This window comes from Lycorma delicatula, chromosome 10 (assembly GCF_047948215.1).
Source record: "Lycorma delicatula isolate Av1 chromosome 10, ASM4794821v1, whole genome shotgun sequence".
In the NCBI taxonomy this organism is placed as follows: domain Eukaryota; kingdom Metazoa; phylum Arthropoda; class Insecta; order Hemiptera; family Fulgoridae; genus Lycorma; species Lycorma delicatula.
The window spans coordinates 24,006,808-24,021,811 of record NC_134464.1 but is presented as its reverse complement, the minus strand read 5'-3'; the positions used below and the strand labels follow the sequence as shown (position 1 = coordinate 24,021,811).

At 28.0% G+C, this 15,004-nt stretch overlaps 1 protein-coding gene across 7 annotated transcripts in view; it reads left to right on the top strand.

Annotated features, from left to right (window-relative positions):
- The window catches only part of beta-Spec (spectrin beta chain), a 216,123-nt gene that overhangs the window by 139,685 nt on the left and 61,434 nt on the right, over positions 1-15,004 (top strand). For all 7 annotated transcript variants that reach the window (XM_075377179.1, XM_075377178.1, XM_075377173.1 and 4 more), the window contains 8 exons: positions 2,137-2,255; positions 2,733-2,891; positions 5,102-5,365; positions 6,890-7,090; positions 7,487-7,804; positions 8,936-9,144; positions 9,450-9,654; positions 12,015-12,389. In XM_075377179.1, coding sequence (XP_075233294.1) covers positions 2,137-2,255; positions 2,733-2,891; positions 5,102-5,365; positions 6,890-7,090; positions 7,487-7,804; positions 8,936-9,144; positions 9,450-9,654; positions 12,015-12,389 — 1,850 coding nt within the window. The remainder of the gene's footprint in view (positions 1-2,136; positions 2,256-2,732; positions 2,892-5,101; positions 5,366-6,889; positions 7,091-7,486; positions 7,805-8,935; positions 9,145-9,449; positions 9,655-12,014; positions 12,390-15,004) is intronic.

The following is a 15,004-nucleotide window of genomic DNA, read 5'->3' as shown; positions in this document are numbered from 1 at the left end:
TGTAACATTAAGCACATGATTTCAGGAAACTTAATGTAAGTTGCTGGCAACACATAGATCCAAAATTTACTGTGCATATTTAGTTCTATCCTGATTTAAGAAAAGATGGTTCTCCAATAACCATTTCACAATCTTTAGTGCATTTAATGTTTAATTTATTATTAAATCGTTAATATCCATTGAAGTGATAATTACTGTGTGCCATCAACAAATAAAGTAGAATTACACCTTAAGTTACCAGGCAAGTTATTTTACATAAGAAAATGCTACAGGCCCAAGCTGTATTGGGGAAAACCAAATTTTACTTTTTACAGTGGTGAAAAGTGTTGTAAAAATTTTTAAAGACTACTCTCCTTTGTTTTATAGTTATTAAATACGATTTAAACCACTTAATTTGAAGACCAGACATTACAATATTTTAGTTAAATATTATATAATCATCAACTGGTCAGATTCCTTAATAAGATCACTAAAAACACCACTAACACACTGTGATATCCAGAGAATCCACAATTAATTTAAAAATTAGAAGTAGCCGATTCAGTGTTATGTTGTTTCCTCATCTTTATTGAGAATAAGAATGCCATCGCCTGAAATAAACGGGGATCTGATTGTAAACAGTTAAAATGTTTTAAAGAATATTAGTAATTATTAGTCATCAGTTAGTTTTTTATTATTTATTTATATCTCTTATTTTTAAGGAGAATTTTAATTTATGAATAAGCTAATAATTTTTAGATGGGAAAATACTGTGCGGTACAGTGATTAATATATAACATAAAAATAATGAAAGTTCAGCATACCAACAATTATAAAATGTTTAACATTCTAGTGCTTCTGGACCTTCATCCATCCTCAGGAATATACATATAATTAAGTATAAAAATTTTACAACTATTCACTTGTAGTATAAAACAGAATAAAATGAAGTAAAATAAAATAAATAACAGTTGACTGTCATTGTATTAAAAGTATAGTAAGTAGTATGTTAAAGTAAAAACATGTCCCCTGTCAGTAAAAGAATCTCAATTGGTATGATAATTTGAAATGAAAACAGTTTGGCCAACCTAATAATCATTAATAATTTAAAGTTTAATAATAATTTAATGTTTATAATTTGTTTAAATAGAACGTTGTTTTCAAATTTAGTTTGTTCGTTCATCAGTTTTTTATTGTTTAAATATATGTAAAATTTTATATGTAAAATATTAGTTTTATAAAAATCATTAGCATATTCTAATTTGTATTCCAAAATATGTTTGATGAAATTAGAGTGGTCTTTATTTATATAGTTAATATGTTCTTTGATTTTAACTGAAAATGATTGATTCATACCAATATATTTTAAATCACAGTTTTTGCATTTTAAGATAAATACTCCTTTTTTGTGTAAATTATATTTGTTTCTATGTTTTATTGTTTTAGAAGGATCTTTATTATTTACATAATTTAATTTTAATAATAATATTTCAGGTGTGAACCTGAAAATAAATGCAATAATAATTTTCATGTTAGGAATCTGTAACTGTAATTTAAAAAACCAAAAATAATCTTTGTCGTACATATTATGGTACATGTTCAAAACATATATTTAAAAATTTAGTTAATTGGAATTTGCTAAGCTGTTTTAAGATTATATATAATAGTTTTTATACCAAATGGCGCCATGTTCAAAAAATTAAATTTAAATAGTACCTGTGCATTGTTCCTTTAGTTTAATAACTCGCTTAGTTATTCATTACTTTCATTTCATATTCTCATATACTTTGATCAAGATTATTCTATTCAATATTCACAGATACTTCTAAATTTTCCTATAAGGTTAGCATGAAAGGCCTTCTATATTTTGTTTTCTCTGTTAAAAAAAAACCGTGATATTTGTTTCTAGATTACATTATAATTTTTTATTTTTAGAATTTTAATGTTTCTATAATTTCAATTATAATATTAAATAAACATCTACCTTTACAACATACAAATGCTTTACAACCCTTAGGGAAACCTTTCTTGTGTCTTGAAAAGTTTTTTGCTTAGAAACCTCCCCCCCCAAAAAAAATGTAAATGTGGTTATATTGCTATTTTGATTATCTTAAATATTAACATAAATTTAGTTTGTTTCACTTGTTTTTATTACAGCCGATAAAGTTAATAAAAAAGCAGACAACATTAATGATAGAAGAAATATTAATAGAGAACGTGCTTTACAACAAATGGAGAAACTCAAAGACCAGTTACAATTACATCAGTTCTTGCAGGTATTTTATATAATACATTTATAATACATTATAAATGTATTATATATGTACATATATATACAAAGATATAAATATACGTTGAGATATAAATGTATTATATATGTACATATATAATACATTTATATGTATTATATAAATGTATAATATATACATTTATATGTATAATACATTTATTTCCTTTCTTTCTTTATTAGTTAAGCTAATAATTAATAATATTATTATTATTATTGTAAATTAATCATTTGAGTTGTTTATTATTTATTTGACATAAACTTTTATGTAAAGTGAGACTTTTTTGTTGAATTTGTTCCTGTTAAATTTCAGTGCTTTAGTATTAAACAAAATTTACTAATTAAAATATTTATCCTTTTTTAAATTACTGAATTCTTTTCATGAATTAATTATTGTAGTCATTAGTAATCTGAATGAGGTTTGTAGTTGTCCGATATGTAACCTTTCTTTTTCCTTTTATTGCAGGATTGTGAGGAGTTGAGTGAATGGGTGCAGGAGAAGAACATAACTGCCCAAGATGAGACTTACCGTAGTGCCAAGACTGTTCACAGTAAATGGACTAGGCATAAAGCATTTGAAGCTGAAATAGCCTCAAATAAGGACAGATTGATAAGAGTGAAACAGGTATTGTATTCTAAGTTATGTTAGTTAATCTTAATAAAGATATATAGTGTGTGAGTGTGTGATAGGTAAGAGGAGTGGCTTGAAGAAATGTCGGCAGGGTTTTATTCCCATCTGCTCCTTGTTCTTCCTTAAGCTGATAAATCACTACTTTAAGATTGACTATTACTTAATGAGCTTGAATCTGAAGGGTTCTGTAATTATTGAGTATTTTCATCGATTGAAACATACATAAACGTTAATGTATATTTTACTATTATAATAATAAAAAAAATGGTTTTCTATGTTTACTTTCAAGATTTATCTTTTTATAATTCTGGAAAATATATTTTAACTTTTAGAAGTTTGTTCTATATTTTTGCTTATTTCTTAATTTTTATCCATATTGCACCGTTGACCAAAACTGATTTTTTTCTTGTTCAATTTGATTTTTCTCACCATTCAAATGATATTGTATCTTTAGCAAATAATTTTATTTTGGTGAACACAAAGAATTAATCAGATTTTGAGTGCTATTTTTTTTTTTTTAAATTTAAGTACAGGATTATATTTGCAATTTTCTTTATTTTGAATTTTTAAAGATTGCAGATTGTTAATAATGAATTGAAGTTTTCTAAAAGTTGGACTGTTTCCTTCATTTCAAATTTAATATCTATCTTTAAAAAAATAAATATTGTATTCAGACAGATAGATAATTTCTGTTTGTTCAGTTAACTTCTAATTTTCAGATTTTGTAGAATTGGATTGCTTAATTACCAAATTATAATATGAATTCATTTATTCAAAAAATTAAATAGTAGGGTTATTGCAAAATTGTCTTTTAAATAGTTCATTAAAAAAAAACCAGAAAAAAATAGTTTTTTTAATAATTTTTTTTATGTTCATATTTACATGACTATTTTGCATTATCACCATTTTCATTCAGGCACTTATTATACCTTATCATTAATTTTTACAATTCCATGTTAACGAGTTCTGCTACCAGGATACCTTGTCATATATTAACCAATCCATGGGCTCCTTATATGTTAAAAGGTACTGGGTAGCCAGGTAAACTTTTGTCTAGATTAAGACGTTTTCATCATTCAGTACTGAGTTCAGGCTGTAAGGGAGATGGTTAAAAGTTTTTGACATAACTGCTAATATAAAAGGCATTTTATAACCTTTGGAATACAAAGCCTGTAGAAGAATAATTCCTTTCATTGAGGACATAATGATTTTTCAAATTAACCTCTGAACCTTCTTCAGTCCTTCATGTTAAATTTATAATTTATTTATCATTTCAGATAGGGACAGGCAGTTGTACTAGGGAGGTAAATAAAATGATTGTATGAATATTAACATTGCATGAAATGAATGTAAAAACATAAATTGTACAAGAATTATGGGTTCTTTTCTCTTAATTCACTACCATTTTGAATATAGCTATTAATTCAATACCATTTTGTATTTAGTTTAAAATCACTTTTGTTATTAATAATTTGTATATTTAATGTTCATTAGATGAGGTTAGCGAGTGAAGTGAGCGTTAAGCTATCTTGATATCAAACAAAATTCAGTACATGGAATTGTTAGTTAGGTTACCTAACCTAACTTAACCTTAACCTTGACCTAAACCTAAATAATAACCTTATGTATTAGCCTAGTTAATAACCTAGTTAATTGAAACGTAAATATGATAAATATTAATAAATATATATTATTGTCAAATTTTTAGATGGTAGTGAATTAACAGAAAAGAACCAAATTATGTTATGGGTATTCTAGATTTCTGTTGGTTAGATCCTAAAACTCAGTCTTTTAGGATCAGGTTAAGTAAAGGATAATTTTTACTTATTATTCACTACTGTTAAGAATGATTTTCCCTCTTTTCACCACTGTTTGAGCAGTAATGACTTCTATTTTGGTGGAACAAGAAAGCTTCGGTTTATTTCTTCATAAAGGCTGTCAGTTGTTTGATTTTTCATATGTACTGACCAAAGACACTTTTTTATGAATAAATAATTATTTAAAACTTTGGAAAATTAAGTTATGTCTATTGCGGAATATGTGTAATTGTTTAATATGTCTGAGTGAAAGATTGATTAATTAATTATATTTTTTATTGGTTTGAAATTTTCTTTAGTTCAGGATCTGATTTTAAGGTGGAATTAAATCAGATTTTATTATATTAAGTTTCTCAATTAATTAATTTTTTTTTGTATTTCTTATAGAGTGGTGAAGAGTTAATGAAGGAAAAACCAGAGCTGGCTGAAATAATACAACCCAAAATTACTGAATTACAACAGCAGTTTGTTGATTTGGAAACGACGACGAAAGATAAGGGTGAACGATTGTTTGATGCCAACCGTGAAGTACTTGTCCATCAGACGTGTGATGATATTGACAGTTGGATGACTGATCTTGAAAAACAAATTGAAAGTGAAGATACCGGTACTGATCTTGCATCGGTCAATATTCTCATGCAGAAACAACAGGTAATATTAAATAAAAACTTATTTTTATTTGTATTATTAACATTATATTTATTTTTACATATACGGTAGAGTCTTACTAATCTGAGTTTAATATACACTGCAGGTCCCTTAGATTATTGTAAAAATTAAGTTACGCTATCAAAATTACAAAAGGCGCGTTTAATTAACATTCTGCTATGTGATATTTTTAATGTTTGACATTAGTAGGCTATACTAAATGGCATAAATACTAATGTAAGAAGTACCTTAGAATTAAAAAAAAAATAAAGTGCTATATTTGTTTGTTTTTTGAAAGGATACCACGTATCCATCTTATAAGAAATAAAATTATACTTGAATTTACTTTGGGCTTTTTTCTGTGTAGTGTAAGATATTTCCAAAAACTTGAGTTTGTGCTTATTATTTTTTTTTTGATCCTCAATTTCCTCCCCACTACCTTCATCACTTGTTTAATGGTGGTCAAAACAGAAAAATAAAATTATATTGAATTTTAAATTCACTAATACAGTACACTATAAAACTGTTTAAAAAGAAAGCAATTATAAAACTGAATTTATGTTAAATTACGTTCTTAAAGCAACACACAGTGTACCGCACTATTACAATTGAATGTTCAGTTTGAATGTTTTAAATTGAATGACATTCAGATGTTCTTTACAGTAGATACAATTGAATATTATTGAGTCGCTGACCAGATGCTGTAGTAACAGATTTCTTACAAATTCTATTAGGTCTTTGTTAACAAAAGGTTTTGATCGATCATTTACTTTTAACATGTAAACAGACCGAGGTAAATTATTTAACAAAGGGTATTCTTTCATAATCTTGTATTAAAATTCAATTTTATTTAGGTCCATACTGCAAAAAGAATAACCAAAATACAGTTCAGCAAAAGGTTTATCAGATATATTTAATAGTATGATGAAAAAGATAATTTTTAAACATGTCACTTCTTTTAATTATTTTTATAGCAGTCTTCATCAAAGCACAACAGCGAATTTAATTGAAGAATTTTCCCACAAAAATTAGTGAAAGCGCTGATATATTTTTAAATATTTGGCTGGGTTTGTCATAAAAATTAATAATTTTTTATTATTATCATAATTAAATCAGTTTTTTATTTATGTATTAAATGCCATTCTAAAACAATTGCCTGACCTGACTCTATTGCCCCTCTACCTTAATAAATATAACGATTGAGAAATTTATGTCTTTATAAAACTTTTTTTTTACGTAGTTTATATTAACTGAAAGTTTTGAGATATATACTAAATACAAATAGCGAAGCTTTTCTTGCTTAGGCACACACCACTCACTAATTTTTGTCTGTATAAGGGAGTAACTTTGTTGAAAATTTAAGCACAGTAGGAGTTTGTGTAAGAAATTTTATTCTCTTATAAATTACTTCTGTAATATTTTTTTTAAATGATGCTTGGTTTCATTTTATTGTGATTTAGTTTATTTATTATAAATTTTAATTTAGTGATTTTGTTATCGATTTCTGTGTTTTGTTTTTAATTACAGATGATTGAGACCCAAATGGCTGTCAAGGCTAAGCAAGTTACAGAATTGGAGACACAAACAGAATATTTAGAAAGAACCGTGCCTGATAAAATTGAAGATATTAAAGTTAAGAAGATTCAAGTGGAGCAGAGGTTTGAACAACTTAAAGCTCCTCTTTTGGCCAGACAAAGACAACTGGAAAAGAAGAAAGAAGCATTCCAGGTAAATATATGTCGTGTTAGGTCATTCTTTATAGTTGTAGTAATGTGATGAGTGCAAACTCGTGTAAATGATGAATTATTTTACTGAAATTAATCTTTTTAAGATTTTCAGTAAAATAATTCATCATTAATGTGAGTTTGTAAAGGTGTGGTATGGACTACATTTCTAAAATGAATAGTTTAAATTTAAGATCAAATATTTGATTGTTTTATGTTGGACTCTTTCTAAAGTATGTAATGACTTTTTATTAATCTGCTATAAAATTTTTTTTATATCATTTTTCATGTTATTACTGTATATTTTTAAAAATTAAATGCTGGAAAGATTTATTCTGTTAGCAGATGTAGGTTTTTCATTCTGATTTGTTTTTATTAAATTGTTATTTTTTGGTTATAGTTCAGGAGAGACGTTGAAGATGAAAAATTATGGATTGAAGAAAAGATGCCTCAAGCAACCTCGCCCGAGTATGGAAATAGTCTATTTAATGTTCATACTTTGAAAAAGAAGAACCAGTCACTAGGAACAGAAATTGATAATCATGAACCTAGGATTCATTCTGTTTGTCATAATGGACAGAAATTGGTCGATGAAGGTCATGAAGATAGCCCACAGTTTAACGCGCTTATTGAGGATCTCCTGAGAAGGTGGCAACAACTTAAAGATGCTGTAGAACATAGACGTAGTAAATTGGATCAATCTGAAAAAGCACAACAGGTATTTTTTTTGTTGCATTGTATTATTTGTTGCTTGATTTAATTATTAGTAAAAATGTATTGCTAAAATTGTGTACTTTATTAGCTAATGGTAGCACAGGATAGGGTAGCAAAAATCTTAAATCTTATGAAATTAATTTATATGGGTTGATTCTAGAAGAATGTAAAACAAACTTTCAGGACATCTACTGGTGAAAGTAAAGAAAAAGGTTCTTCTAAATATAAGTTTAGAAACACTTTGTTAGCGAGGGTTGGCTGGTGAAAGCTTTCACTCTGATTCCGTCTTTGGTAAAATTAAGCCATGCTGTAATCTAAATAAATTAAGGGGTAAATTTTGTGGTTTTAAATGAAATCAGACCTGGAAAATTGAAAATAAAAGTAGGTCCCAGAAAAGCATTTTTATTGTTTTTAAGAAATCTGGGATGAAAAACAAAAGATTGGAGTCGAAAATTGTTTCGGCCTAAAATAATTGTTTTTAAATCGATGATAAACATATAAAAGTTTTAAACAACTTATAAGAATTTGATGGAATAAAATGGTATAGACCCTGCAGAAACTAAATACAAACTTATAAATTTCAAAGTTATTATATCAAAACGTATCAACATGTGGCAGATTTAAATTAGATATTAAATGAAAAAATTTTTTTCGATATTACAAAACCAAAGAATGAAATATTTTAGAAAAGTAAATAAAAATTAAAAAAAAAAAAAAAAAATCAAATAAAACATCAATAAAACTATTTATTAGACAATTTCATATATTGTTTATGTATATTTATATATATATATATATATATATATATATATATGCACAAAAGAATTTTCACATAGAACTCTTACCAAAATCCAATCAAATGAAAAACTAATTCAAAATAATACTACTGGTGCTAATGAGTTAGAATATGCAGAATATTTTAAGTTACATGTATTTATGGGTTAAAAAGAATCTATATGGTTGCCTTTTAATGCTATAAATTCTGTATCATCAGAGAAAAATGTATAACCATGTTTGTAGAAATTATAATAATTTTACTTTTTAAGTACATTCAAAATGATATTTGAAGTTTATGAATTTTACAGAATTGCGTATTTTACTCTTTCTATTATGTAATTGTACATCTTTATTGCAGTATTTGTTTGATGCAAGTGAAGCGGAAAGTTGGATGAGTGAACAGGAGTTGTACATGATGGTGGAAGATCGTGGTAAAGATGAGATATCAGCCCAGAATCTTATGAAGAAACATGAAACATTAGAATTGGCTGTTGATACATATGCTGATACGATAAGACAACTTGGTGATATTGCACGACAATTAACCAGTGAAAATCATCCACAGAGGTAATTTTTATATTAATCATACTTTAACTATTGTAATATTTATCTATTAGTGTTGTATAATATAATAGTTGATTGTTATAGTAGATTATTTGCTTAATGACCTTTAGTTTTGTAAGATGTTTAGTTTCTTTTATGTTAAATATCATATGAAGAGGAGATATTTGTCTTATTATTTTTAACCTTTTTATATTGTATAATGTATTTTTACAGTGTTTTAATAATTAATTAATTTTTTTTAAAGATTTATAAAACTATAATGCATAATCCATTATAAATGTTATTTTTAAATAACTTCAATTTTACAGTGATGTAATAGCGGTTAAACAATCTCAGGTTGACAAATTATATGCTGGTCTTAAAGATTTAGCGGGTGAAAGAAGAGCTAAATTGGATGAAGCTTTGCAGTTGTTCATGCTTAATAGGGAAGTAGATGATCTTGAACAGTGGATTACAGAGAGAGAGCTCGTAGCTGGTTCGCATGAACTCGGCCAAGATTATGACCACGTTATGGTAATTATAATTATTTGCTTCTTTTAATAAAGTTTTAATGATCATAGTCTGACTAATTTTTGTAAAATCAGAAATCAACATGTTTTTTCTACAAAGCTACACTAAGAATTGTTTCTAGAAAAGAGGTTTCAAGTGGTTATTTATAAATCTCATTTCTATCTTTCAGGTCTGATGTTATGACTATATATTAGTCATTGGGATCTAAATAATTTGTTTCAGTTATCAATCGGTCTTTACATTGCCTCTTTATACTTTCATGCAGAGATCTAATATTAAATCTAATTAAAAGTGAAATCTAAGTAATTGAAAGAAATGATGCATTAAGGTAGGTAAAGATAGAATGTGTAGGTAAAGATAGAATCTTCTTGGCCAGTTGTTCTAATTACTGAAACTTAATAGAAAAGGCTTTTAACTTAGTTTAAATTTTATTTATTTTCCTGACCCAGGTGTGATATCTTTCTGAAATAAATTCTCTTTGTTGATAACTTATTTGAGTCATTAAGTTTTTATAATTTTGTATTCTTGTAGAACGCACTTTTATTATTAAGATGAGCTGTGCTCACTATTAGATTACAGAAATTATTATATTCTGAAAATTAAAATATAAAACCTAGAAAACTGGTATTTAGTATACTTATATAAATTATATGTGGATTTATAGAATCACATTTATGCACACATTTATGTACCCTCAGCTGCTTAGAATTCTTGTCAAGTCTATTAAAAAAGGGATAAAAAAATTGTTTTTAAAGCAAAACAGTTATGTAAATTTGAATAACTGGTATTTTAAGTGTTATGTGTTTCAGATTCTTTGTGAAAAAGTAAGATTAGAATTCTCTTTTATAAAAAAGAAAGAATTTATGAAAAAATTAGAATAAAAAAAAATCTTATGCTCTGATAATTGATGTATTAATTGCAAGGGAACAAAAAAATGTTATATTGGAATTTCCATATAGTTTTAAAGTATCTCTAATTTATTTTTCAGATAAGGTCTCAGAACGAGGCTTCAGTCAAATATGCTCACTAAAATAGGTATCAGTTAATCAAGCTTAGGGTAGGTTTACGTAGAAATTCATAATGCATATGGTCATCTTCTGGTCATGTAGTGGTTATTGATAATTATAGCAGACCAGTTTATGAAAAAATGGTTAATATTTCAAGTTGTCCATTAAAATGAATTTGGAAAGTACAACCATTACAATTTGGTTTTTGCAATCAAAAATGTGTAAACCGCATTATCCAATTTGGAAAAGTTGTTGCATGAAGAAACTTCTTTAAATGTTATACAGAGTGTATCACAAAGTTCTCCTGAGACTTTTATAACCTATTCCATTCGTGAAAATAATGGAAAACGTTCATACAGACATATTTCCTAAAATGATTCGTTTGCAAGTTATGGCTAGTGAAAGATTTGCTTGCAACTTCAGTGTTACTGCTCAAGTCCATTCGAAGCCCAATTTTTTGCTAGTTTTATTGTGTTTATAAATTTCTGAGTTGGATTGTTATGAAACTTCCTGAATGTTGCACACCTATCATCATGTTCACTATATATGTTTAAAATAGCATAGTTCTGAAAAATTTTTTTAATTAGAATTTTAAGTATTGAATTGGTTTTTAAATTATTTATAACTATTTATATCTTTTCTTTAATAGTCATTAATGATTGAAATTTTAAAATCTTTTAGTGTGTATTTGATTGTTATAAAACTGCATAGTTATTTAAGTATTTATTGCTTGCTGTACTAAATTCTTGTTATTGTTTTTAGTTATTGTAAATTTTTAATTAATTTTTTAATGTTTATATGCACGTGGCAGTAATATTTCTAAATACTAATGTTTAGTTCACTAAACTCTCAATTGAGGGTTGAATTGTAATTAATTCAGAATTTTTTATGCAGATTTATTAAAAATTAAAGTTAATTTAAAAATATTTCATTATTAATCAAGTACATTTTATGAATTTTTTAAGTGGTATCAACGTTGGTCATTATCATTCACTAACAAATGCCAGGGTATTGGCAGTTAAATTTCATTGATATATATGAACTAACCTCCTAAATTTGTTTTGGCTATTGAGATTTGATGATATCAGAGATGTTTTTTTGAAATCATCGGGTCATAAGAATGCAGTTCAACTTAACAAAAACCTTCATGAATATTATTTACAGTTCTAGCTGAGATAATTTTCACATTTTCTTTAAAAAAAGAAAATGTTTCAACATTTTGTTTTTAAATTTTATGTAAAAGAATTCAAACTATATTTTAAATATATTGAATTTACTTCCACTTTAGTATTTATAACTTATTAATAGTCTGTAGTGCTTGTGCATATTTATTTATTTGTTTATTATTTTTTGCAGTTGCTGTGGGAAAGGTTTAAAGAATTTGCCAGAGATACAGAAGCCACTGGAAGTGAACGAGTTGCATCTGTCAATGGTATTGCTGATCAACTTATTGCCGCTGGACACAGTGATTCAGCTACTATAGCCGAATGGAAAGATGGTCTTAATGAAGCGTGGCAAGATTTGTTAGAATTAATTGAAACACGCACACAGATGCTGGCCGCATCTGGTGAATTACATAAATTCTTCCATGATTGTAAAGATGTTTTGGGTCGTATTAGTGAAAAACAGCACGCTATGTCAGATGAATTAGGACGAGATGCTGGATCTGTTAGTACATTACAACGTAAACATCAAAATTTCTTACAGGATCTTCTTACTTTACAATCTCAGGTAGCGCTAAAAGAAATGTATTACTTCTAGTAATTATGTTATTGTGAGTGTTAATGGTAACAGGATGACTGAAAATGTGTTGCCTCTGTTAATGTTACATCTCTTTATGACTTATTCATTTTTTTTTGTACTAATAAAATTTCACGCACTTTTATACTCTTTATTTGCATTTCAGGTTAGTCTTGTCCTCATTAATTTATGCTGATTATTCATTTACGATGTCTTTATTTTTTACATGTATGGTGGTTGTATAGTAAGAAAGTACTGCTGTGTTTTACACTAATGAAGTTATTAATAAAAACCTCTTAATATTTTTTACTTTATACATTACACTATTTTTGTGTCAAGTCTCTCTTGACACAATTAAGCATGAAAATATGTATTTTACATGTAATTAATTTTTGTAATCAACCTTGTCCTCACTAATGCAATCAGAAACAATGATTGCTTCCTTCAGCCATCCTCACTCATGAATCATAGCCCTTTAGTGAGTTCTCCAGTTATGTAAACAGATTGGAATCACTTGGAGCCAAGTCCAGACTATAATTGAAAACTTATTGTTTAAAGTTTTCAAGTATTCATATTGTTTAGGTTTGCTTTGTGTCTGTCAGTAAGTACGCATAAACTTATATTTCACACAAAGTTTTATGTACCCCAAATGATCAGTGATTTTACAGATGATCTAAAACAAAATGTGTAGAAATTTTTCATGATGTCAGATGGGTCTGAAAAATTCATAAACATGATGCAGCAAATCTCCCATAACAATAATCAGATGACTAGTTCAGTCATTCATCATCGGTGACTTGCTCTCCCCCTTTTAAATTTTTGGCACATCATCGCAACATTTTTTTAAGTCAGTTGAATCTCACACATCATAGGATTTTCAATTGTGTTCATTTTAAACAGATATAGGAAGAAAACTGTTTATGAAGTGACCAAACTTAGATGATTGGATGACCACAATCACTTTACTTTCTGTACGATCATCGTACAATTTAATTTTTCCCGTGTAGCCTTTTTTGTTAGTGACTATTGGTTTTTACTAATCCCTTTTATTAGCAAACATACTATTTTATTTTTATTTTTTATCAAAATTTTTATATTTTATCAAATGGAGGCGCCTTCCTTGGTAAAATATTCCGGAGGTAAAATAGTCCCCCGTTCGGATCTCCGGGTGGAGACTACTAAGGAAGGGGTCACCAGAAAAGTAAAAAATAACATTCTACGAGTCGGAGCGTGGAATGTTAGAAGCTTAAAAAAGGTTGGTAGGCTAGAGAATTTAAAAAGGGAAATGGATAGAGTAAACGTGGATATAGTAGGAATTAGTGAGGTTCGGTGGGAAGAGGAAGGCGACTTTTGGTCGGGTGACTTTAGAGTAATTAACTCAGCGTCAAATAATGGGCAGGCAGGAGTAGGTTTCGTGATGAACAAGAAAATAGGGAGGAGAGTGGAGTATTTCAAGACGCATAGCGATAGAGTCATTGTAATAAGGATAAATTCAAAACCTAAACCGACAACGATTGTTAACGTCTATATGCCTACAAGCGCCCATGATGATGATGAGATAGAATGTGTATACGAAGAGATTGATGAAGCAATTAAACACGTAAAAGGAGATGAAAATTTAATAATAGTTGGAGATTGGAATGCAAGCATTGGAAAAGGCAAGGAAGGAAATATAGTGGGTGAATACGGGCTGGGCAAAAGGAATGAAAGAGGGGACCGACTTATAGAGTTTTGCACGAAGTATAATTTAGTAATTGCCAACACCCAATTTAAAAATCATAATAGAAGAATATACACTTGGAAAAAGCCAGGCGATACTGCAAGGTATCAGATAGATTATATCATGGTTAAGCAAAGATTTAGAAATCAACTCGTGGACTGCAAAACTTACCCTGGAGCAGACATTGATAGCGACCATAATTTGGTGATAATGAAATGTAGATTGGGGTTTAAAAACCTGAAGAAAAGGTGTCAGATGAATCGGTGGAATTTAGAGAAGCTTGAGGAAGAGGAGGTAAAGAAGATTTTTGAGGAGGACAACGCAAGAGGTCTGAGTAAAAAAGATAAGGTAGAAAATGTAGAAGAAGAATGGGAGAATGTTAAAAAGGAAATTCTTAAATCAGCAGAAGCAAACTTAGGCGGAATAAAGAGAACTGGTAGAAAACCTTGGGTTTCAGACGATATATTGCAGCTGATGGATGAACGTAGAAAATATAAGAATGCTAGTGATGAAGAAAGTAAAAGGAACTATCGGCAATTAAGAAATGCTATAAACAGGAAGTGCAAACTGGTGAAAGAAGAGTGGATTAAAGAAAAGTGTTCAGAAGTGGAAAGAGAAATGAACATTGGTAAAATAGACGGAGCATACAGGAAAGTTAAGGAAAATTTTGGGGTACATAAATTAAAATCTAATAATGTGTTAAACAAAGATGGTACACCTATATATAATACGAAAGGTAAAGTCGATAGATGGGTGGAATATATTGAAGAGTTATACGGAGGAAATGAATTAGAAAATGGTTTTATAGAGGAAGAAGAGGAAGTTGAGGAGGATGAAATGGGAGAAACAATACTGAGATCTGAATTTAAGAGAGCATTAAAAGATT